Genomic DNA, 26,394 nt, shown 5'->3' on the forward strand with positions numbered 1-26,394 from the left:
ATGGAATATTTAGCAGTAATGCAGCACTTTTTTAATGGAGGTGATGAGTGTTGCACTCGCGGAATTCAAAACTGAGTCCTTGTGTTTAAGTGGAATTGCAAACAAAATTTTATTTTGCAAGTCAAAAGTCACTGAAGTATTTAGAGTTCAACTTGTGTGCTTTGGGTCTACAAATGTCATGACTTTACATTTATCGCTGATTAAATTCTTCAGTTGCAAAGAGTATTAGTATAATTTTATCAACATACCAAACTAGTTTCTGCACTGACAGAAATACACAAAAACAAATTCATGAATATAAAACAATAGATTAGAAATAAAGTATTTAGAAAACCTAAATGTGATTTAGTGACATTTCTGTGTGCATTGACCAGAGAAGAAAGATAGCATAGCATAGCATATTAGCTTTAATGTTAGAGATGCTTAAAAAAAAGTTTGTGATTTTCAAAACACCATTTATCTATTTTAAGTCGCTTCTTAATTAAATCAAGGCGTTTACATTAGTTTTGACTGATTTGGACTTTAACCAATCAAAGACGTGTTCATTTGCGCGTGACGATAATAGCCAATCATAACTCCCTTTGCGCAAAGTGGGCGTGTCTTGTGAACAGCTGGTGGGGGCTCGCGTTGACGGGCTTGAGCCGAGCGGTTGGTTGGTCGATGGGGAAACAACAACAAGCCAGGCATCATGAGAGTCCCCAAAACACTGATTTGGGCAGCTTTTCTCATCCAGAAGGTGAGAAACCGCTTCTATTTCTCCGAAGACGGTCTATTTGCGTGTTTATGTTGCATAGCAGCACATGGTTGATAAATAGCGACTGTTTTTTTTCTAACCGTGCTCCGGGAATATTAGCTTGGATGCTATGATTGTTAGCTTGCGGACATCACCGAGGGCCCTGGAAACCCACACATCACTTGCCTTTTGATGTAACCTGAAGCTGGATGACTGCTAATTCACCGCATTTTTCAGACCAATATGACAGACTGAATTTAGTAGCCGTTTAGCAGACAATTAATCGGGGAATGTTAGATACCAAGTTACTTTGCACTGGTGTTGTAAAGGTGTGATAACGCTTCAGAAATTTGAGGATTTAGGAGAAGAAAATCACATAGTTGATTATAATGTCACTACCAAACACATTAGAACCAACTGTACTTAACCCTGTGAGTCAGTCTCTAACAAATCTACTGTGCTCTGTAACCGCCAGACTCTTTTTCAGATTTTTAAGACATAAGTTTTTTTTTTGTAAATAAGATTTTTAATATATTTAGGACTCTTAATTGTTGTACACAACGTGTAAATAGTAGCCTTCATATTGCTGTAACCTACAGCCTACATACACTCAGTTGACTACAACAATATTGAGTTGTAATAAGATATCCCTGCAGCAAAACCCACCACATTATCAGGGTTTCTGAAAAAGTCCTTAACTGCACTGGATTTTAAAATGAATAAGAGTCTTAAAATTCAACCTGCAAAAAGCCCAACTATTTTCTTTTGCTTGCTGTCGGCCAGGGGTGTCAAACATATGGCAGAGGGTCCAATCTGACCTGCAGGACGACTTTGTGAAGTGTAAGAATTCCAGAGAAGACAATAACTGTAAATTTGTAAAACTGTAAATAATTTCTTGAAGTTGATTTAATCTTAAAACACTTTATTGTTCAGTTCCAGATAAATGAGACCAAATGTTATGTGCCTTTGTCAATACATTGCGATCTGTAAGTTGTAATGTGTAAATGATAAACTGAGGTGTAATATTGCTGAAATGTCACCTATTTTTATCAAGAAATTTCAATTTGTTTGTAATGTTTTGTTAGAACGTAGTTCTTTAGATGTAACATTTCTAGTACCTTGTTGCGTTAAAACAAAGGGAAATATTTGGAGTTGTGGTCATTTATAGGTTATTATGATTTACTGGTCCATCCCACTTGACATCAAATTGGGCTGCATGTGGCCCCTGAACTGAAATGTGTTTTATACCCCTGCTGTAGGCTGTAATGAGAAGTAAGTAAAGTGTGTAATACAATGCACATTATGAGCGAAGGTCATTAACATACTGCTGCAAAAATGAACAAAAAAAAAAGAAATAACAATGTAGCAAGTCATCTCTCAGTAACTGAAGTTAAAAAAATCACACAATTCAAAGCGCTGAGATGCGGAAAGCCACGAAAATTAATGGTTCATGATCTCAAGAGTCTATAATAAAAACAAAATAATACAAAACAGAAAACTGTTGCACACACTGGAGCCAGAATTTATCTGCCAGTTGCAAATTTTTACCTTAAATTCATAAGACTGTGACATGAATAAAACTTGGTTAAGCGTGAGTTTTCTTTAAATATAACCTTCTTTCTTCAGTATAAACTGAATAATGTAGTGCAATATCTATCAATTATTTGTGCTGTCGATTCATAGTTATTGTTTTTATGAATTGTTCTTTTTTCGATTTGACAAAATGTCAAAATGGTGAAAAATGTCCTTCAGACGACAGATGCCTGGATTTGTCTACAACCAAAAGATATTCAGTTTACAGTTTCATTACTGAAACAATGAATCCAGAAAATAGTCACGTATAATAAGCTGTAATACTTTTTTCATACTTTTGAACATTTGTTTTAAGAAATAGAGATGTGGTACAAAAAAGTTCTCGTAAAGTCTTAAATCTAACATGTATCTTGTAGAAACCCTAATTGAAGAACATACAGGTGCTGATAATATTGAGTCCACCTTATTATATCACTTTATTATAGACTAAAAGCAACTCATCATTAGTTTGATCATTGTTTACCAAAGGTTGTGCAGCTCATAGGTTTGAAGAACAGCCTTGACAACAGTGAGCAGTATGTTTAGAATTACTTCCAAATATCAGTCTTGCCGTCATTCACCATGCACACTGTTATTTCATCAGGATTTTTGACTTTGTCCTGGTTACCAGATTTTCTTCACAGTGAAATCTCAACAGCAGATGTAGTTGTGCTTGATGTTATGGCTAAGTATGATATATATGATTTGACATATGCATCAGTTAGAAGTTACTAATATTTCATGGACATGTGGAGTGATTCTTTGTTGTTGTGTTGTCAGGTGGTGGGAGAGTACGGCATGGCCCATTTCAGTGACAAGGGCAAGAGCAAAGGAAAGGATTACTGCATATTCTTCAACTCAGAGTGGGCACATCTACCTCAGGACCTCAATAAGGCAGTAAGTCGATAGTGAGCCACAACAAGTGGAATTAAGTCAGCTTCTATAAGCATAGTAGTAATTCAGACTGCTACACGGCACAATGCGGCTAAACTTTATACTGATTTCTAGAGATCAATAAAATTCTTTTTCAGAAAGCCTCATAAATGATACTGAAAATTAATCTCCACTTTTAGTGCCTGTTACGACTCCAGCAGCTGCTTTCAGAACCATATGCAAAAGGTGGACATCTTTAGGGCTGATAGGAGACAATAATGACTTACCACTCAACGAGAAATAAAGGCAGGAATTACAGTTTTTGAGTCATGCTTGTATAAAAAGAATTTTATTTTTGGATAGAGATGTATCATTATCAACCAAAAACTGTTAATTCAATTCATTTCCATTGAACGAGGAAGCATTTTTTCTTCCTGTTAATGTTGATTATAAATATAGTACGAATAAAACATGTACATGAATTTGTAAAAGAAGCTCTGGCTAAAGTTGCAAACTTTTTTGTGTTGTAGTCACGTCTCCAGATCGATGACTTAACACCATCAGTCCTTTGCTCGGCCTCTGAGGTCCCAGAGGGAGGCTTCCCAGATCACATCCCCATGGTGATGAGGGGCAACTGCACTTTCTATGAGAAGGTTCGCCTGGCCCAGATTAATGGTGCCAAGGGCCTGCTCATTGTCAGCAAGGACAGACTGGTAATACAGTTGTTTGTAGTCATTGTGTGTCAGGATTAAACTGAGTTCAGTCCATCAAAACAGAAAAAAAACATTTTTTTATTTTTTTTTTATTTACAGACACCTCCAGCAGGAAACAAGACTCAGTATGAGGAGATTTCCATTCCTGTAGCACTTCTCAGCTACTCTGATATGCTGGACATTAGCAAGGTGAGAGGTCGACCACTAGATGCTCAAACCACTGGTGATCTGTGGGGTCCAGCTGATGTGTTGCTCTTCCACATTTATATGCATACACTGAAATGTACAGTAAAACACCTATACTCTCATTATGTAGTATTTTTTAAAACGTATTTGTGCAAATACTTAAAATGTTCCAATGCACTTAGATGTGGTACCTTAAACCTGATCTACAGTGCCTTTATTTTCATTTATATAATTTTCTTTCATTAACATTACTTTATAGAAATCTGTTTTCACTTTGACATTAAAGAGTTTTTTCCAATAAATTTTCTTGTTAAAAAAAGCTAAATTTTATTGACCATGATTGATTTATGAAAGCAATAAAAGGGTAAAACAGCAAAGGGGGTGAATACTTATGATAGGCACTGTAATGCTGTTCTTTACTCTTACAGACCTTTGGTAAAGGGCGACTGGTTGCAATGTATGCACCCAAGGAGCCAGTGGTGGACTATAACATGGTGATCATTTTCTTGATGGCTGTGGGAACAGTGGCCATCGGAGGCTACTGGGCTGGCAGCAGAGACAGCAAGAAGTGAGCGAACAATTCTCTGTTATGTTACAGCATGGATGGAAACAGCTGCACACAGCCAGAGGGTCAATTCGCCATTTTAGTTTCTGAATAGAGTATTCAACCGTTCTGAGAAGTGTGTTCAATATAGACTGACTATAACTGTAGTGTAAGTCTCACAAAAGTAGTTTAAGTTGTATAAAGAAAAAGTCATAATGCGTGTTGTAGGACTTTCCCCTACATTACATTACACGAGGAAACATATTTTACTTCTGCTGCATATACAATGCTTTTAGTCTCAGCAGCTAAATTTAAATCACAGTCAATTTATCAGTTGAGTCATTGTGGAGAAAATTAGTCCAAATTTTCTTGGCAATGCACTGCAAGCGTATGAGTTTTCTCCTTGAAGACTGGATGCGTCTCTTCTTTTCAAGCCGAGCAGACTGCATTGTACCGCTGTGACTCCACTAAAGGGCAGTGTTTTTTATTTGAGGCTGAATGAGTGACTCACTGGCTTAAGTCAACCCGAATCCATCCTTTCTGACGGAGTTGCCAAGGTGACTGAGGCCACAGTCAGATCTGACGCACAGAACGAAAGGCAAAAAACATTTTTGAATTGAGTTTGTATGTTTTGAACTTGGGAAGGAAATGAATGCCAGAGAGTTGAGCAAATGACAGTAAATATTGCCTGTGGACAGCAGCACGGTCATCCTGGATGCTTTGGCAAATCATCAAACATCAGAAAGTAATCTGTAATCTAAGAAAAACCCAAAGAAGTTAACAAAACAAGTGGAAATAGATACTGATAGTATGTAGAGTAATAAACATCTCCTCTGCACACTGGGCGTCACTGAATTTTGTTTTTCCTTCTGCAGACGTTACATGAAGCACAAGCGGGACGACGGTGCTGAGAAGCAAGATGAGGAGACAGTAGATGTCACTCCTATAATGATCTGTGTGTTCGTGGTCATGTGTTGCAACATGCTGGTGCTACTCTACTTTTTCTACGACAGCCTGGGTACAGTACAGATGCACATACTCTCACGCCACTGATCTGTACAAATAATATAATCTACCAGATACTAATCTTGCTGAAAGATGAAAAATGCTCAGTTTGGTCAGATCCTTTCTGTTCAGTATTTATTGCTATGTTCAGGCAGGTTGGCCTCTCATAGCCATTCATTTTTCCTCATTCACTGTAGCCTGGTGCTGCTTGATAAGCTTTTTGTCAGATTCAAGTTGTGCAGGAGATGGCAGACAGCATTTCCTTGTGTGATCCCCTCAAATCAAGCTCCACTTGCAAGAGAAGATTTTTTGAAGCCCTCAGCTCTGTCTTGCAGGCTTTCTTGTTATATTTGATTGCCACATCCGTAAATGGCTAAATGCAGGACTCACTCGGCTACCATTGTCATATTTTTACGCTAAATAAATGTAGTGGCTCTTTTACAGTTGCCAAAATTGTGCTTCAAGTTGAATCTATGATGTCCACTTGAAATCCTAGTAGACTTACACCAGAGTATGTCTGTCAATAACGGGTTCAGTAACTGAGAGGCAACATGCAGAATAAGATAAGGAAAAAAAAAAGAAGAGATTGCTGGTTAAAAGTCCTGGGCCTTCTGTTCAGAGCTTAGGTAATGAAGTGATAATTCCTGGATTTAGCTCCAATGTAAAGTTGAGATTCCTTGGAGCTACAGTTGACACTCGATCCTCTTTTCCTCCTGCAGAACTGCTCTCTGTCCTGCATTACAAGGCTGAAGATTCAGTTTGCAGATCTAAATGTTTGAATCTCTTGAGTGTAAAAAAAATGGCAGTTCTGAATAAAGCTCGTTGGCTCAGATCAAATTTCACTTCTGAATAGATTAAAAACTGATAGCTGCTGATGGAGTGTTTCTGAGAGGTACTTTCACTAAGCATGCTACATACTGTACATGCAGTGATGAAAGGGATACTACCGTTCAGATGTATAAAAAGCCAGAGGGCCAAAGAAGTGTATTTCCTCATTGGAATACGAATAGATATCATGTTAATGTTTGCTAATCTTCTGCCTCCCTGTTCCATTCCCTCACTGTTTAGCCATTTGGGTGATTGCGATCTTCTGTGTGGCTTCCTCTGTCGGACTCTATAGCTGTCTGTGGCCTTTTGTTCGGAGACTTCCTTTCTGCAAGTGCAGGTGAGACTGTTCGTATCAGCAGACCTCATGATGCTAACAGTCCAAAATCACTGTCCATGCTCCATGTGGTTTTCTCAACCTCTACACTGAAGTTTTAGAAGGCTACTTCTGTCATACAACTAAATAAAAGATCTCTGGGATAGTAGAAGTTACTGATTTAGTCCTGAGGCTCCAGAACTGGAAGACATCTTTTTTTTTTAAGTGTGAAAAAACCCTGCACACTGCCAATCGAAGCTGCAACAGTTCAGCAATTGTGAACAAAAATGACATTTGCTATTTCTAGCTTCTTAAATGTAGTGCTTTGATACTTTCATTCAGAATACCTGACACCAAGCTGGATAACTTTTGGACTTTGGACAGTTAGTCAGACAGAAGAAGATACCATCTTGATCCACAATGAATTATAAAGGCCAATTTTGTGCCATTTCCTTTCATTTTACAGACAGAAAAAGAACATGTTCTGCAGATTAATCAATAATAATAGTAATCATTAGTTGCAGCCCTCCTCTTGAAAGCAACAGCAGTCGTGCCTTACAGTGACTGCATTTCCTTGAAAGAAAATGCTGTTATGTTGACTGACATGAACCACCATGTGACCACAGAATCCCAGAAAACAACCTGCCGTACCTACACAAGCGTCCACAGATTCGTATGTTGCTGCTGTCGGCCCTCTGCATTAGTGTCAGCATCATCTGGATGGTTTTTCGCAATGAAGACCAGTGAGTGCAAAGAGAGAGTGTGTCAGATTCATTCTTCTGCAGATGCTATGGTCACATGCAAGACAAGCACGCCACACACACACACACGTTTGTTTTTCTATACCGGTGGGGACTTACCATTGACTCCCATTCATATCTAACTCCTAACCCTTACCCTAACCTTAACCATCACCAAATCAATGCCTAACCCTAAACAAACGTTTTTGCACTTTTACATTTTTTATTAACAACAATATGGCCAAGAAAACGGTGTTGCCACCCGTGGGGACCTCATTTTAGGATATTTATAGCAAATAGTCAGGTCAAAGTCCCCACCGGAATAGCAGAAACAAGTACACACACACACACACACACACACACACACACACACACACACACACACACACACACACACACGGCGGTGCCCGTCACAATAATCAACTTGGTTTTCAAAAACAGCAGAATATTCCTTTCACACACCAGCCCTCCTACTGCATATATTGTCAGAGAAAAGCTGCTTTTTCACAGAAAAGAACATCAACATTTATCATAATGATCTTTATCACCACAGCTACAGTTCCCTTTAACCAGCATGTGCACTAAAATTACTTTGATTTATATTAACGTGACTCTAGGTTTATTTCCGATTTATATCCATCATAACCAGGAATTTTGGTTGTAGAGCAGATTTGTTCAGGGCGTTGGGTGTCGTAATGTCTGTGTTTGATGAGACGTCAATATGATGATGGTGCTGGCTGACTAACATACTTGTTATGTCCTTCAGGTGGGCGTGGGTGTTACAGGACACCCTGGGGATCGCCTTCTGTCTCTACATGCTCAAAACAGTCAGGCTGCCCACATTTAAGGTTGGTTGACACGCCGACAGAAGAACATGCTTTCATAGGTCTTAATTGTGATTTATTGACGAACAAGCACCATATTAGTCAAACTCACCTAAATCCTTTTTCTGTCTCTCTCCTGCAGGCTTGCACTTTACTACTGACAGTCCTATTTGTCTATGATGTTTTCTTCGTATTTATTACACCCTTCTTCACAAAGGTATTTCAAGACTGTTTTCACACACGGCTCTTCAAATATCTGCTGATTCTGTTAGTGTGTTGTGCTTATTTTCCATTCTCTCTTCAGAGTGGGGAAAGTATAATGGTGGAGGTAGCAGCTGGTCCCTCTGACTCTGCCACACATGAAAAGGTGAGCCTGGTTTCAAATTCCACACCCTTCAATACTGGATCTATAAACCCCTCGCATTAGCAAACAAGAAACGCACTCAGAGTGCAGTACTCCGCCAAGGCTTCTCAGTTGTTCAATGATGTGACCAATGAAATCTTTAAAAAAAAAAAAAAAAAAAAATCATGGTCCACAGCAGTCGATTTGTAGTAGGATCATAATCATGTAATCTTCAGCAGGCAGCTGATGTAGTGTTCACTTGCTGTCATAGTTACAGTGACGCTGTGCCGCTATCTCGTATGATACAGAAATCTTTAACAAATCCATGCATCCAGACTATAAGCTGCATCACTGCCAAAATCTAATCACTTGGCCCTTGTGACATTTCTGACCTTCCCTGAAAATTTCATCCAAATCAATTTTTGAGTTGAGTTGTAAGGATATATGAGATGGGAGGAAATCAACCTGAAACTTCTGTAATGTCCATATTCCCTCTCAGCTCAGAGGGAAAACAGTTAATGGTGACACTGTTTTGTGTTTTCTCCAGCTTCCTATGGTGCTCAAAGTACCACGGTTGAACTCGTCTCCTCTGGCCCTGTGTGATCGGCCCTTCTCCCTCCTGGGCTTTGGAGACATCTTAGTACCAGGTATATAACTGTCCTCATACCACAAGTCCCTTTATGTTACCAGAAATGTTTTAACCAACACTGATCATACTCACAGATTTTGTTAGAGCAGAAGACATGATCATCACTACACAGCCTCACATTAATATTTTATGTTTAATTCTCTACAGCTGCAGATCTTAATATTTCCCACATATTAACTGCACATTAATTGCTTGAAGAAATTATGTGTAAACACCAGATTATCTAAAAAGCAGATACATATTTAAATAGTCAAGACTGTGTCTGATGTCTGAGTGTGATGACAGTGCTGAATATAGTAGCTGTCTTTGTTGATTGTTCTGAATGACTCTCTGCTTTTTTTGTCAGGTCTGCTGGTAGTATACTGTCACAGATTTGACATTTTAACACAGTCCTCCAGGATCTACTTTGTGGCCTGTACTATCGGTGTGTACATACGCAGGATGCATGAGAGGGCTATGATTGGTGAAATGTTGATGTAGTGTTAGGATAAGCTTCCTTCAGATGGGATTACCATTACTGTGAGATGTGGGTAGCAAAAGATTTACTGTGCTCCTCTATAATTTAACTTAACCGCTGCAATAGACGTCGACTTTCTGCAAGACCGTACCAGTACCTATCCTTTTCCTCTATTAAAGGTTTTTACATTTATATGTTGTAGTATTGTTTTGTAAATAAGCAGATATACCCAGAGTTAAAATATTTCTGACCTTTATATATATATATATATATATATATATACACAGACAGACAGACAGACAGGTAGTGTCCATTTTAAATTACAAGGACACTGATCCAAATTTGATTTATATTAGAGAAACACCAGCTAATTTGCATGTGCCACCTGGACTGGACTTTGACTTTTCCTTTTTGCTTTGTCCCTCTTCTGTCAGCTTACGGAATCGGCCTGCTGATCACCTTCGTGGCCCTAGCCGTGATGCAGATGGGCCAGCCGGCCTTGCTCTACCTGGTGCCTTGCACTCTGCTCACCAGCCTCACTGTAGCGCTGTGGCGTGGGGAGTTGCCACAGTTCTGGACTGGAAGTGGATTTGTGGTGAATACCAGTTTGATATGACTGCCTACTCCACGAGAACAAAAAGACTTTTTTTTAAAAGACAACAAAAGAAAACAAAAACAATCTAGTGTTAAATAACATGCAGAGTAAAGTAGAATTTCAAGTTGAGTAACCCCTTTAAATTTTTCCATCCGTTCCAACTGCCTCTTTCTGTTTTACTGTCCCCCTCCTTCCCTTCATCGCTGCTCCTTTCCCCTTTATTTACTGTGGGTGTGCTCTAGTCTGCTGCTGAGGGCTCAGCTGTCTGTGAATGTCACTGCAGGTATTCCATTTGGGCTTGCCACTTTACACTCCACCAATAGAAACATCCTTATCTCACTTTAAGTTCCTTTTGTTGTTTGGCCAAAGAAGTTAGACTACATTTTACTTCTGTACTATTGATAGACTAATTATTATGTAGCAAAGTAGGTGACTACAATTTTATTTTGGTGAGCAATAGAAATGTAGATTAACTTTCTTCTTTAATAGCATTTATTAGTTTGTCTTATCTGTCTAGTCTGATGGGACTCAAGAAATCTGTGGGATTTCATTTAGATAGATTTTCCTCTCAATTATGCATAGTTGGGACTTGTATCACTGGATACAGTGATACCTATGACAGCAATATTAAGCACATACAGATTCTTAAATTAGGGTTTAATTGGTAAAGACGAAGGAATGACTATCGTTTTGGCTCTGTTTGTCTTATCTTCAGCTCTTCTGTAACTGCTATTAAATTTAGTTTTCAGCCGGACACATTTCACCCATCTCATACAGGCTTTATTTTCTGTCCCCTGCAGCCTCCCATAGTGCTCGCACCAATCAACTGTACACAAACTGCAGCGCCGCAGACAGAGGGGCCCTCGGCTAAACTGGAGCCACAAACCACAGAAGCCACCAATCAGAGCAAAGACTCGCCCCAACAGCCGTCTCAGGAAATGTCCCCGGTAGTAGAGAAAGACGAAGAGGAAAACAAGTCTAACTGAAACGACTTCTAGTACGGCATTTGCCATTTCACTTCATGTTTTTGTTAATTTTTTTTTTCTACGGTGTGTTTCAGTCCATGGACATTTTAAGTATGAACATTTATTTGCACTTGGTGTGAAGGGATGAACAGACTAGAACAGCTCTGTGTTTTCTGAATGGCTGGCTAAGTGTGGCAACCGGGATTAGACACACAAGGCCAAAGGACTGAAACTGACAAACATGACGCATATCAAACCTGCACAGCAGCCCCAGCATCTCCTTCTACTAACACAAAGTTTGCACCACATGAAAAGGGGATGAAAAACCAAAGCTACAAACTGATAAAAAATATTTTCATTATACTCTGAACAGCCCTAAGAGGCCCAGTCACACCAGCATTTATATGGTGAAGTTTAGCAGCATTATTTTTCATTTCAGGGGAATTGTCATTACTGGATACACCTACGGGTAATCCACAGTGATTTTTAAAAAAAAACTCCTTGAATTTAATCCTGGTGTTGGTCCATTCCTCTCTATTTAAACTTCACTGATGTAGTATAAAATACTTTACACAAGATAAAATATTTGCACTTAAGTGGCGCTGCAGCAGTTAGTCACTGGACAGAACACTAACCCCTTGAATCCCAAGCAGTTTTTTGGTTCATTTTTAATCACTGTGGGCTTGTTTTTCACTACAATATAAATTCCTCCACCTCTATGGAAACAGCACAACCATGGCTAGAAAGAGAGAAGTCAAATGTTTTTGTGCTGTGTAGCAGTTAAAATGAACTTCATAGATTTGCTGTACAAAAAAAAAATAAAAAAAATGTACAATTGAGATATGAAACATTTTTCCACTACAGTGATGAAATCCAGACTTTAAGCTCAGTGTTGTTGAAGTTTTTCAAAGTAACAGCATGTCATAGATGAGTAGCTCAAAAACTTTTGGTTGGGGTGAAACCCCATTTAAACCAGCTAGCAGGTGTTAGAGCTCAGAGAGTTAATCAGTATTGTTAAAGAAAAAATACAGCAATTTGCTGGTTCCAGCTTCTCAGTTGTGAGGATTTTAAGCTTTTCAGTGTCATACAGGAGGGTATACATAAAGGAGGGTCACCTGGGGCTGGAAAGAATTATATCTGTCTTTTTTTTTTTTTTTTTTTTTTTTTTAACTGCTTTCTGTATTTACATAGCTAAAACACTTGACAGCAGTTTAGCAGAATAATTGATAATGGGACTAGTCAATATTATTGGTCACCAACCACAAAACCAAAAATTTCAGTGTGCTGCTTTCTGGTGTGACTGAGCTTTAAAGGTCTCAGTAAGCCTGCCTATGGCTGAGATGCAAGTTAAGATAACAGCACACAGTTTTGGACAATCTTTCCTCAAAGGAAGTAGTTGTCTTGTGGATATAGTTCTCATAGTTACCAGTTTGTTTTACAAAAGTAAAAAGTTGGTGAGTGTGGCTTCATCAATTTTGAAGCTTTCAAACATTTAAATTGAAGCATATTAAGACAGTTATTCCCAAAAAGTCATTTTGATTGTCTATATTCTTCCACCACATTATAAACTGCACCAGTGCCAGAATATACAGTGGCTAGCTGAAGAGTTTCAAACCCTTTAAAATGTGGTGCTATCACAGTGGTTGTCTGAGCCTGACATAGCCATTAGATTTATTTATTTTTTTAATTTGAAGCATCTGATCTCATCATACTTTTGTTACATGTAGTTTTGCATGCTATGATTTTGATTTTACCCTTTATATAAAACTGTTGTATAATCTATAGTGCAGACTTTGTATACATTATTGATGGCACTTGCCACCTCAGTTTTGTTCCCCCAGTAGTTACTAATATTGTCTTAAGAATGGGTTTTGGCCTTACTGTGTCCATGTTGGGAGGTACAGTGGAATGTGTCGTGTAAAACTTGGTTTATAAAAACTATGAGTACTGTACTCAAAATGTGCTGCAGTTTAATGTGTAAACTGAGGAGCTAATGACCAGTTGTGTTACCAATGTTCTTAGAGTTTGTACAAAGCATTTGCACAATATTTTGTAATCCATGGACTGACAAGTTGTTGGCTCATGTATGTATGTTTATGTATATTCAGAAGGGTTTACAGAAATGGAACCTGAGCTAATAATCCGTATATTCAGTATTCATTCTGCTTTTGTTTTGTAAGGCTATTTCTGAGCTGAGGGCGTCCTGTTAAATACTAGAACCCAGCAGTCACTTTATTCTGAACACCAGTATAGGCATACTTTTGATACTTGTTCATTTATAGTGCCATCCAACAGAGTTCTGTTCAAAAAGTTGAGCTTAGGGTAAAAAGGATTTGGTCAAAAGAAATAAGAGCAGCTTAGATGTCTGAATGTGTGCCCTCGGTGATTCAACAGCACCGGGACATGAGATTATTCATTCACCAGTATAGGTTGTTGTCACCAAGTGGTTTTTAATGCCTCTGTGGAGGAATACATATAATAAAGAAACATTGTATTTGATTTTTGATGTATTGCTTTTCTTCCCATATTACACAGAAACATGAGTCTAGGTTTACATTTTAACACAAGAATGTTTCTGTTAGTACTTGAACACGTTGATGTCTGACATCATTTGGGCCCTGGCAGTGGTTTCTGGGTCTGAATGCATCTTTTCATTGTAGCCTGCCAGCTGTGAAAAGTCCCTCTGCTGTTCTGGCTCTGCAGAGATGAACAGCAGTCTGACAAAGAGCCCCTTCACCACAGTCCCTCAAAGTGGAGGATGGAGAGAATTTCTGTTTACTCCGGACTACTTAGCTGATCAATAAACAGTGTTTGTTGAGTGGTTTGCACAAAGAGCCATGCAGCACCCTGTGTTCCTGCAAAGATTTCTTACCGATAGCCCTCAAATCTCCACTTGGAGCTGGGATATAGTTATTTTGTCATACTGCAGTCTCACTTGAAGATTGAAGTTGCTACGGCACAATATGAGACAAAGGTAAAAACATCTTCTACTTTGGTGTGTATACAGAAGAAAGAAAATGGAAAGTGCTTTGCATTGTTACTCAGGGACTTCTACCCATTTTACTGAACGCTTACAGCACTGTTACTGACCTTTACATATCTGATATGGGGCTGCATAACGGCTCAGTGGTTAGCACCGTCACCTTGCAGCTATAAGATCCCCAGTTGGCATTCCAGCCTGGGCCTGGGATCTTTCTGTGTGAAGTTTGCATGTTCTCCCTGTGCATGCATGGGTTTTCTCCAGCTCCCTCCCACAGTTAAAAAAAAAAAAAAATCACCAGGTTAACTGGTGATTCAAAATTGTCAATAGGTGTGAGTGTGATTGTTTCTCTGTGCAGCCCTGTGATAGACTGGTGACCTATCCAGCGTGTCCCCTGCCTTCATCCTATGTCAGCTGGGATTGACTCCAGCCCCCTGTGACCCTAATGAGGATTAAGCAATGTAAATGTAATGGATGGATGGAATCTGATATGTAAAGGTCAATAACACCTGGATGTCTCTGAGTCCCTGAAAACCTGAAAGTAGATTTTCAGCTAAAGATTTTCATGATTAACTTGTCTCCTGACTATTTTCTCAGCAAGTTATTGTTTCTATCTTTAAATGTCTGAAAACAAAAAAAGAAATACCCATTTAATTTTCTAAAAGCAGGAGGTGGTATCTTCCTTTTTTATGTAAGGCCCAAACCCATTGATATTTATTTGAGTTTCCATACTTACTGTAAAGAGGATTTTTTGCAGGAGTATAAATCCTGCATTGTTTACATACATGTTTATAAGTGCGTATTTGTATTTGCTGGCACACTGCAGCATATCTTGGAGCCTTACAGCCTCTTGTTGAGGAGAGGAATATTGGAAAATCATAATTTATACGACGGTTGCTAGGTGCATCCTTGTGTGCATGAATAAGATGAACTGTAATATTAGTATTATTAGAGATCACACAGGTCATAAGAGAACTTCAAATCAAATGTCTGTCTCCTGAAGTGACACTTCTGCACAGCATTTCTTTCATCCCTGGACAGTGTTGTCCCTGCTGAGGCACTGGAAGAGCACCAACAAAAACAAACAAGCCTCTCTGAAAGATGCTCCCACAATCAGGAAGTGATCTCTCAATGGCCAGATGGGATCTATTTTGAAGACAGGCTTCAAAAACTGTGAAGCTATTCTTTAAAAGTCTAGCATGTGTTTGATTTTCTTTGCTTCCATCAGCCAGAATGAAATACTTCACTTATGACATGTTTGACACATTTTCTGCATGAAGGAAATGACTGGAACAAGTAAAGGCGATGAAAAGCCAAGAATACACCACTAAACCACTTGCTTAGAACTACTTTCAGTTCATTATCCTCAAAAACTACTGTAGGTTTTGTTTAGCTGTCTGAATTCACAAAATGTGAAAGTCTGTAGAATCAACCACTTTTTTTATTCCATAAACCTGTTAGTTAGGGTGTGTTTTATATTTTACATGGAACCATGAGTTGACAGTGGACAATGTGTTTCTACCAGAGAAAATCATTTACATAATGGTAAATGTTTCATTATGTCAGATCAATATTTAACATTGAATGTCTGAAACCATTCTGGTTACAGTCTCCAGCATCTCAGCTGCCTGCAAACTGAAACATTCCTGTTGATATTGTGCTGTGGACTGTCACTATCTGCAGTCAGTAGTTCATAACAGGTCCCATTTGACATTTACAAACAAGTTTACAGTCAGGTTTTGCTTTCTTCTACAAACCCTGGTAATTTGCACACAATCTGGGGTTCACTGTAAAAATGTCAAGATCATTTGATTCACTCTGAAATATAATTCTGTGCTTGGCACTTCAATTTCAAACAGATGTAAACTTGTCAAATCTATAGCTTCCTCACAGTGTTTGTCATTCATTAAATAAAAGAGAAGCTTAAGACATGAGTGCTAAGTGGTTATAGAAAACCCACTTTCATTTAAAATAAAAAGAATAAAATCTCAGAAAAGTCTTTCCTCATAAAATGTTCATTTAAAATATTGTCTTTATCAAACATCTTCATCTTTGCTTTGTTTTCAGGTTCAGTTATTTTGAACTGCAGCAGCTGTTTTGCACTGGGAAAGTATCACATCAGTAACTGGCCTCTTGGACACATGTAGACGTCATGAAGACATGTATAATGTCCTCTCACAAGTCCATCGGTGTTTCCATGTGTAGAGGTCTGTAAGCTGGACAGGGCCTCATCCAATTTCCTCTCATGATTAAAGGAATATTACCTTCTCTTTTCCTTTTTCGAGGACATCTTTAGGGAAAGGAGGCGGTGCTGGTGGAGGTGCGTCACTGCCGCTCCGCTTGTTTGTGCTGAAGGACTGTGATGATTTCATGTTCTGAGCGGATTCTGATGGTCTGAAGGTGTCTGCAGAGAGAAAGAAATAAAATGGATCTCCAGGGAGTAGAGAACTACAGTAAAACATACAGTAGCTTATACATGTGCTTTGTAATGAACTCTGAAGTTGAGTTTAGGAAGCTTATTACTCTGCGAAGGAACGCGGCTGAGGTATGTGACGATCGTCGTACGTTTGTCCTTGTGTTAATCGGTCTGTCTTTCTGTGCACAACATTACTCAAAAACGGACAGACAGATTTGGATGAAATTTTCAGGGAAGGTCAGAAATGACACAAGGACCATGTGATTAGATTTTGGCAGTAATGCGGTTTATAGTCTGGATCCATGGGTTTGCTCAAGATTTCTGTATCATTGCCAGATAGTGGCACGGTGTCACTGTAACTATGACAACAAGTGAACACTACTTCAGCTGCCTGCTGATAATCACATGATTGCAGTCCTACTACAAATCCACCGCTGCGAACTTATCTGTCATAAATCATACAACGACTGAGCAGCCTTGGCGGAGGACTGCGCTCTCTGAGCACTTTTCTTGTATTGCAGTTAGTGACAGCTAGTATTCAAGTAGATTATGTTTACATATCATGACAGGGCAGAATATTAAAGACAACTCAATATAATGTGGTCTTCTACTGACTATAACCTCAGTAATAAAACTTTCATATAATAATAGAATTAACAATCTATGTGATGTTGTTTGGTAAAACGTCTACGACAGTATCAAAACTAAATAATAAGTAGACGTATGACAGAACAGTTGTACTGGATTACAGTGATGAAAGATTGTTGTTATCAAACCTCGTACTCAGAAAATCCTTACTCAAGTTCAGCAGGTTGCATTTTCTCCACAACACGCTGCTGTTCAATCAATAATATAACTGCTTTTTCAGCTTCACCTTTATTCCCAATGTTCTTTCAATGGTTTTTGTTGAAGGAGAAAATATTTCCAAGATATGCTAAGGTTTTAAAGCCTGACATTGCAACGCTTGCTCTATGTGTACGCCATTAAAATACAAATATTGAATATAATAAACCATCAAATGTTAACTTAGTTAAACAACTTTTGTACCCAGCTTAATTAGGTGTTAATACCAAAAGTAAGACTTTAGCCTAAATTGCTGATAGTCTTAGTGCAGGAGTTGAAGTTGCTATGGGCAGGGTTTTTACAAGAAGCGAGTGTTTAATGCCAAGATTCTCACATACACATGTACATGGAGCAAAGACCTCTCTATTGGCAGAGGTGATCTCAAGTTATTACTTTTTTGTTCAAAAAAGTTTCCATGAAAGTTCTGCAAAGTCTCAAAATGTTCTTCTTAAAGGTAGGATAACGTTCTCTAAAGACATTTTTAAAATGTTTGATGACACCATTAGACTATTAAGCCCCATCATTCTAAAAATATGTTCTAAATGTTGCATTTGGAATGTCCATCTTTTGTCATCATGCAACACAGTGGGGGTAATGTATAGAAAAACTACAATGGGATTCCTTAACAACATCCCAAAAACTTGCTTGAAATATCACAGACAAAATGCTAAACCTCTGTTTATGTATCACATTACAGGAAGGTTAATGTCATCTGATCCTACGTAGCACCTTGAAAACATTTTTGGAATGTTAGTTTGAGAATATTCTTAGTTTGTTTCTTGTACAGTCTTTGACTCAGACAACATCCTTTAAATGTTGCAGTTAAAATGTTGTGTGTTTGTTAGGATTTAACTTTATAGGATCATTATTTGAATTATGAATCTCTTTAAAAATTAGAAGCTGTAGACACTTTTGTGGGAATATTCTCTGCCAGCTGGAATGTCTCTATGACTGAGGTTGAGTTGTTCGTACCTAACAGGTAGGTCCTTTGAGGACTGGAGCTCCTTTTAGCTCTCAGACTGCCTCCTTCTTTTCCCGTCACTCTGATGGGCAGCACCTGGTTCACATCTATAGAAGCTGCATGTAGAATGATAGGACTGGAATTTACAATACATTGTCATTAAAAGCAACTGTTACCATGCAAGATGACCTATTAACATTGATTAACATTTAACAGCATTCAAATCTGAAGGCTGATTTGAATTTACCATTTGCCATCTGTGGGGCACAACTTGCCCTGCTGATCTGGTCACATTCAGCATCAATATCTGAAATACTAATGTCTTTCTGAATTGTAAATACAAGTTTTAAAACAAATTTTGTAAATAAAAAATGTACAAAAACTCAACTTGACTCTTCCACTGAACATTGTAAACCTGTTTCCTGACCTGCACTGTGTGTTCTCTGGTGGGACGCCTTTGTCTTGAAGCCTCTCTCCTTTCCTTTGGCCAGGGCCGCCAGCTTGGTGGGGATCTGCTGCTGCACAGCTGCGGGTTTGTGCACCTGGTTGGTGGTGCTGATCAGGTGGATGGGCAGCTCGGGTTTGACTGGCTGAGGGCTGATACTCTCCTTGCGCGGTGGAACTTTTGGAGGAATTTCCAGAGAATCAGAAAAGTTTGTAGACACGGCATTGGGCTTTGGAGTTAAGGTCCCACCACCGTTGACAATGCTTCCTCTGAATGATGGGTAACTACAGAGACTCCAAGACTGGGGGAAAAAAAATGAAATAATTCAAATTCTGTTATTGCAGAAAGCTAGACAAACTGATCTCATCTTTGGCTTCTACCTATTTTACATAAATTGAAGTACTTTCAAAAAAAAATTATTTTGACGCTATCAAATTTTAATTTGTTTTCTTAAAATACACTGGAAGTCAGCGCTAGGCCCAAGGTAGTTCTGATTATCTTGTTTCAGAATATTTTATATCACTATATAGCTATATGGACTTCACTCCACTCTAAATTATACATGCTAAAGCTGTGCATAGAAAATTGATGAACTGATAACTAGACTACACTGACAGGTAAATACACAGTAACATCAAATAATATGAATGTTAAATGCATCTTATTTCATTTCTCACTTGTGCAGGATCATCATAGTTGGAGAGTCCTGGGTTCGAGATGTATTTTAACCTTAACTTCTCCTGTAGCTGCTCCAAACGGTCCTTCTCCTGAGTCAGACGCTCCTTATCCTTCTCCACTGATCTTGTGGACTCCCTAAGTCTCTCTAGGTCCTGCTGGTAATTTTCCTTCTGCCTTTCCAGCTCGGCCTTCTCCTCGTTCAGCTTCTTCTCCCATTTCCCACACTCCTCCTCTCTCTGTTGCAGCTGAGCCTCCAGTGTCTCGATCTGGACCCTCTGTCGCTCCCTCTCTTTCTCCCAGCGTTGCTGCTCCTCTCGATGCTGAGCCTGCAGTTTGTGCAAATTGGCAAGTTCTTCCTTCTGTTTCTCCAAGTTGCGCTGCTTCTCCTGCTCAAGCAGCACATTGCTGTAGTGACGGGCAGGCTGCTTGCTCTTTGACTGAAAAGCGTTCTGCAGCTCTATCAGGGTGTCCTGCTGGGCAATGATTGCCTGCACATTGCAAAGGTTGGTATAGCAAACCAATTCCAGACAATTTATTATTTTTGTAGAAAAAAAACTAATAACATTGTTTTCATAAATAAAACATTTAGCTAACAAAAAAGAAAATTAATCAAGAAGTGCTTAGAGAAAGAGTGCAATAAAAGTTTGAAAACAAACTGCAGTCTTACTTGTAAGCTGTAGAGTCTCTGAGCGAGCATTATCACACTGTCACACACCTACAGAGACACAGAAGTGGCAGCAGCAAATATTCATATATTTGTGCATGACTGAATAAAAATGGAAAATAAGGACAGAGATTAAACGTATAAGTATTATAAGGGTACCTCCACTTCAGGGAAATGACTGAGGGTTGAACTGCAGCTTGGCCTTGGAAGCGTGTCAGTTTCGTCATCAGCCTGGTAGTAAAAAGGCACAAAACAATTATTTAATTTTTTAATCAGGAGATATTAGAATGTCAGGTTTAGATCCTCTACATCTACCTCACTCACAGACTGTTCCAAGCCATCAGAGTAGTAGATTTCCTGCAGTTGGTGGTCACTACCAGTGTGACTGCTGTACAGTAGACCATCCTGGCTGCCTCTTGGCTGATCAGCTGCATCTGACAAAAACAATTCATTCACATTAGGGCTGCAACTAATGATTATTTTGATAATCGATTAATCGGTCGATTATTTTTTCGATTAATCGGTTTATGCACTTACATTTTAGTTTTACCTTTATTTTCCAATGTAAAATATTTATAAAGGGCCTATGTCATTCAACGTACATTTTAAGAGCTTTTAACCATGTTACAATGTCCTAAATTCTTCAAAAAACCTATCCAGACTTGGATTTTAGTATGTCTCAATTTGCATCAATCAAAACACTGACTCATCAACACATACATACTCATACAGCCATCCAACATCACAAGATCTTAAATGATGTTTCACCAAGGCAACATTTATTCTTTAAAAACATCTTTCCTGTAGAGAAGCATTTTCTGGGCACCCATGTATTTTAAGCTATACTACAATAACATCACATGTAAGGACTCCAAAAGTAGTGAACTAAATTTAAGGTAGTAATTTGAGAACAGAAAGAAAATAGAAACAATTTTGCTGTTAACTGCATTTTATTTTTTCCAAAAAACCCCCACAGATTTCACCTGAGAACGAGTTTTATAGCTTACTGACATGCTGTGAAACTGTAAATAATACTTAAAATAAAGTGCCATTTCAGGATCCTAAATGGAAGTCTCATTTTTAAGCGTTTAAAAAAAAAAACTAAAAAAAAAACGGAATATTTAGAGAAAACAAGTGCATTTTACAAACAATGTAAACATTAGTCTAATGAATGAATCATGAACTTTACATTGCAGTGCAAAAATGTTAGCATGTCCACATGCTCTGGGCTAAGGCTAGCTCTCTTTTTAGACGCTATATTCCCTGCTGCAGAAAACAGCCACTCTGCTGGTGTAGTAGTGCTAGGTATACAGAGGTAGGACTTTGCTAACCTTGACAAAAAGGGGTATTTCACCTCATTTCACTTCCACCACTGTAACAGATTTTCTCCCTTGGAAACTGGCTTCTCACCGGAGTATGTGAGGACCTCCTGTCTGACTTTCCCAGTGAGTACACAGCTGCTCAGTGTAATGTAGCCTCAAGGGGACACAAGCCAGTGTCTTATTGTGCCAGTCCCAAGCCCGGATAAATAGAGAGGGTTGTGTCAGGAAGGGCATCCGACGTAAAACTTTGGCCAAATCAAACATGCGAATCAAATGTATGACTTCCATACTGGATCGGTCGAGGCCCAGGTTAACAACGACCGCCATCGGTGCTGTCGACCTACAGGGTGCCGGTGGAAAATGGACAACTGTTGGTTGAAGAAGGAGGGAAGGAAGGTGTGTTCGCAGGAAGAGAGAGAAGAGGAACACCAAGAGTCTAGGACTGAGAGTAGGGACTTTGAATGTTGGAACTATGACAGGAAAAGGTAGAGAGCTGGTTGACATGATGAAGAGGAGGAAGGTGGACATACTGTGTGTCCAGGAGACCAGGTGGAAAGGTAGTAAAGCTAGAAGTCTAGGAGCAGGGTTCAAGTTGTTCTATCATGGTGTAGATAGGAAGAGAAATGGAGTAGGAGTTATCTTGAAGGAGGAGTTTGTTAGGAATGTCCTGGAGGTAAAAAGAGTGTCAGATCGAGTGATGAGCCTGAAGCTAGAAATCGAAGGTGTGATGTTCAATGCTGTTAGTGGGTATGCTCCACAGGTAGGATGTGAGCGGGAGGAGAAGGAGAAATTCTGGTTGGACCTTGATGAAGTGATGCAGATCATCCCTAAAAGTGAGAGAGTTGTCATTGGTGCAGACTTCAATGGACATGTTGGTGTAGGAAACAGAGATGATGAGGAGGTCATGGGCAGGTTTGGTATCCAGGAGAGGAACGCAGAAGGACAGATGGTGGTTGACTTTGCAAAAAGGATGGAAATGGCTGTAGTGAATACTTTCTTCCAGAAGAGGCAGGAACATAGGGTGACTTATAAGAGTGGAGGTAGGAGCACACAGGTAGACTACATCTTGTGTAGACGGTATAATCTCAAGGAGATCAGTGACTGCAAAGTAGTGGTAGGTGAGAGTGTAGCCAGACAGCATAGGATGGTGGTGTGTAGGATGACCCTGGTGGTGAAGAAGATGAAGAGGACAAAGGCAGAGCAGAGGACCAAATGGTGGAAGCTGAAAAAAGAAGAGTGTTGTATGACTTTCAGGAAAGAGTTGAGACAGATTGAGACATTGGTAGCATTTTATTCAAGAAAAGTCAATGAAATAACAAGATGCCTGAAGAAATGCACCAAGAGGAGGAGGCTGAGACCTTTGCCTTCCAGGCAGAGATCGCTCAGCTGATGTCCCTGATCATCAACACCTTTTATTCCAACAAAGAGATCTTCCTCAGGGAGTTGATCTCCAATGCCTCTGATGCTCTGGACAAAATCTGCTATGAAAGTTCGACTGACCCATCCAAGCTGGACAGTGGCAAGGATCTGAAAATTGACATCATCCTCAGGAGGTGCTTCCAGATGACTGGACAACGACAGCAAATGTGACCAGAGAGACAGGTCGGAGAGTACTTGGTGTGTCATCTGGAAGGAAAGGAGATAAAGAGACTTGGTGGTGGAATGAGGAGGTGCAGGAGTGGATCCAGAGAAAGAGGTTAGCTAAGAAGAAGTGGGACACTGAGAGGACTGAAGAGAGTAAGACAGGAGTACAGGGAGATGTAGCATAAGGTAAAAGTAGAGGTGGCAAAGGCCAAACAAGGGGCTTACGATGACTTAGGGGTGGGCGATATAAACGATATACGGTAGAGACGATAGAAATTTGGCCCACGATAGAGATTTTAACCATACCGGCCTATCGCGGTAGCGCATTTTAATGACATCATGACAGTGTGACTACAAAAGCATGGCAGCTGTTGCAGACATGGAGCTAACGGAGGAGGAGGGGCTAGTGAAGAAGAACGGTGCTACTTCGGTTATATGGAACTGGTTTGGATTTAAGGTGTCAGATTCATCTTTAATAAGCAATTAATCCTACAGCAGTATGGTTTCATGCCAAGAAAGAATACAACAGATGCAATATTTGCTTTGAGGATGTTGATAGAGAAGTACAGAGAAGGTCAGAAGGAGCTGCATTGTGTCTTTGTAGATCTGGAGAAAGCTTATGGCAGGGTGCCCAGAGAGGAACTGTGGTTTTGTATGAGGAAGTCTGGAGTGGCAGAGAAGTATGTTAGAGTGGTGCAGGACATGTATGAGGACTGTAAGAAAGTGGTGAGGTGTGCTGTAGGTGTGACAGAGGAGTTCAAGGTGGAGGTGGGACTACATCAGGGATCAGCTCTGAGCCCCTTCTTGTTTGCTATGGTGATGGACAGGATGACAGACGAGGTTAGACGGGAGTCTCCATGGACTATGATGTTTGCAGATGACATTGTGATCTGTAGTGAGAGCAGGGAACAGGTGGAGGAGAAGCTAGAGGCGTGGAGGTTTGCCCTGGAAAGGAGACGAATGAAGGTTAGCCGCAGCAAGACGGAGTATCTGTGTGTGAATGAGAGGGACCCAAGTGGAAGAGTGAGGTTACAGGGAGAAGAGATCAAGAAGGTGGATGATTTTAAGTACTTAGGGTCAACAGTCCAGAGCAATGGGGAGTGTGGAAAAGAGGTGAAGAAGCATGTACAGGCAGGCTGAAACAGCTGGAGAAAAGTGTCAGGTGTGATGTGTGATAGAAGAGTTTCAGCTAAAATGAAAGGAAAGGTTTACAAACTGTGGTGAGACCAGCCATGTTGTTTGGTCTGGAGACAGTGTCCCTAAGGAAAAGACAGGAGGCAGAGCTGGAGGTAGCAGAACTGAAGATGCTGAGGTTCTCTTTGGGAGTGACCAGGATGGATAGGATCAGGAATGAGTACATCAGAGGGACAGCACATGTTAGAGGCTTTGAAGATAAAGTCAGAGAGGCCAGACTGAGATGGTTCGGACATGTCCAGAGGAGAGAGAGTGAATATATTGGTAGAAGGATGGTGAGTTTCCCACTGCCAGGCAGGAGGCCTAGAGGAAAACCAAAAAGGAGGTTTATGGATGTGGTTAAAGAGGACATGAAGGTAGTTGGTGTGAGAGAAGAGGATGCATAAGACAAGGTTAGATGGAGGCAATTGATTCGCTGTGGCGACCCCTGAAGGGAAAAGCCGAAAGGAAAAGAAGAAGACACAGCCGCTCAGTGCGAGTCTATGACGCTGAGTAAACATCACGTGACCTAAAGCAAGGCAACCTATTGGTTGTTTGTTTCTTCTCCTGCAGTTCTGGTTGCGTAAAACCTACACTGGCTCATTACTGCCACACCTGGTCACCGCGATTACAGGCTGGCTTAAAATATGCACAAAACATGCTGCTTGCGGTAAAAATAGACTTATTAACCAACTAATCGATGACCAAAATAGCTGACAACTATTTTAATAATCGATTAAATCGATTAGTTGTTTCAGCTGTAATTCACATACATAAAAAAGTAAGTGATCATTTTATCCGTCATGATGTTGATCATATTTCACCTTTCATACATAGGATATGTACTGCTTCAACTTGATAAAGTGACGGCATTCTCTCATTTAGACATGCTGAAGCATTTCAGAATTTTATGTTTATGCTCCTTACTGCTTCATTCAGACAAACCCACCACAGTGAGGGAGACAGCCAAAATTGTACAGAGTGCCAAGTGACAAAATGCATTAGGATACACTCAGAGCACTAAATGTAAATCCACTGCATGAAAAACAGTTTAACTGTAGCTTATAAACTGTGACTCTGTGTGTAACAGCTCACCTGTCTGATGTGGAAAGTACACAGTGTAATATCCTGACTGATTGTCATTGATAATTTAGAATCATGCATAATTAATGCAGTTATCTCACTAGTCTACTGTGCAAATGTGCATAGCCCTCTTGTTTTGGAGACCCCCATGTTGATCTGGTTAGACTGCAGTTGCAGTTTTTAAGGGGGGAGTACACCTTATTTCACAGGTTCGCAAAGCCATTATATTGTATAGGCTCTTAACAATGTTTGATATGACCCAATTTAACATGCTATACATCATTTTAAAGCTTATGAGTTGCAAATTATCATTTTAACAGTTAGAAGTTACATGCAGTGATCCCTGGGGACAAAATCTTGTCATAAACATGCCAATACACATTTCCCGGTGACCCATCTTTAGATGCTATCTACTCAGAGTCCATCAATTTTGGGTTAATGACTATACCTACTGTAAAACAAATAATGGGTGCTTTGGGGATAACTCTTTTTCTTATTGCCACAGCAACCATTTCAATATAAATAACTCTTTACCCCAGAATGAAAATGGTCCTAAGTGGTCAGATTATAAAGTATTTAAAAAAAGCATCCATTATTTTAAGAAGTACTGTCTTAAGAACAATCTATGAAAAAATCTGCATGATTGCTTAAATAGTTTAAAAGTTATTAGGTTTTATGTAACGCCTGTCCCAAAAAAATACAGATTTTGAGAAAATAGGAGATAAAGATTGTGAACCATGCACAAGTACTTGCCAAGCTGTTGTATGTCACTAACTAAACATTTCTTTGATACCTAATGAACAGTTTAGGCACTTAATTTTTTTTTTTTAGGCCTATAAGGTGTACTCCCCCCTTAAGTAAAATGTACTTCAGACATTAAGCCGATATTATTAGACGCCACCAGA

General features: G+C 39.5%; 2 protein-coding genes across 6 annotated transcripts in view; one reads left to right on the forward strand and one right to left on the reverse strand.

Moving 5' to 3' along the window:
* The first annotated feature begins 599 nt into the window (after positions 1-599).
* Positions 600-13,839, forward strand: sppl2 (signal peptide peptidase-like 2). Of its 4 annotated transcripts, XM_022221491.2 has the most exons (16): positions 600-736; positions 3,086-3,202; positions 3,709-3,891; positions 3,991-4,080; positions 4,506-4,645; positions 5,497-5,639; positions 6,695-6,791; positions 7,394-7,510; positions 8,274-8,355; positions 8,474-8,548; positions 8,636-8,698; positions 9,222-9,321; positions 9,670-9,747; positions 10,215-10,375; positions 10,618-10,658; positions 11,176-11,309. In XM_022221491.2, the coding sequence occupies exons 1-16, from the start codon at positions 689-691 to the stop codon at positions 11,183-11,185; spliced, it is 1,545 nt and encodes a 514-aa protein (XP_022077183.1). In that variant the 5' UTR covers positions 600-688; the 3' UTR covers positions 11,186-11,309. The 4 variants fall into 4 exon arrangements, 3 of the variants coding, with proteins under 3 accessions (XP_022077183.1, XP_022077182.1, XP_051809330.1); XR_007944262.1 differs by lacking the exon at positions 10,618-10,658 and having other exon boundaries at positions 10,215-10,499; positions 11,176-11,322; XM_022221490.2 differs by lacking the exon at positions 10,618-10,658 and having other exon boundaries at positions 11,176-13,839.
* Positions 13,840-15,743: 1,904 nt separating this feature from the next.
* Positions 15,744-26,394, reverse strand: part of arhgef18a (rho/rac guanine nucleotide exchange factor (GEF) 18a) — a 29,125-nt gene continuing 18,474 nt past the window's right edge. The window contains exons 15-21 of one of the 2 annotated variants that reach the window (XM_022221492.2): positions 20,643-20,761; positions 20,487-20,558; positions 20,331-20,378; positions 19,663-20,151; positions 18,968-19,286; positions 18,552-18,656; positions 15,744-16,724 (exon numbers count right to left, since the gene is read on the reverse strand). In XM_022221492.2, the coding sequence (XP_022077184.2) occupies positions 16,570-16,724; positions 18,552-18,656; positions 18,968-19,286; positions 19,663-20,151; positions 20,331-20,378; positions 20,487-20,558; positions 20,643-20,761 (1,307 nt within the window). In that variant the 3' untranslated portion in view covers positions 15,744-16,569. The remainder of the gene's footprint in view (positions 16,725-18,551; positions 18,657-18,967; positions 19,287-19,662; positions 20,152-20,330; positions 20,379-20,486; positions 20,559-20,642; positions 20,762-26,394) is intronic. The other variant, XM_022221493.2, reaches the window with a different exon arrangement.

This window comes from Acanthochromis polyacanthus, chromosome 9, assembly GCF_021347895.1.
Source record: "Acanthochromis polyacanthus isolate Apoly-LR-REF ecotype Palm Island chromosome 9, KAUST_Apoly_ChrSc, whole genome shotgun sequence".
In the NCBI taxonomy this organism is placed as follows: Eukaryota; Metazoa; Chordata; class Actinopteri; family Pomacentridae; genus Acanthochromis; species Acanthochromis polyacanthus.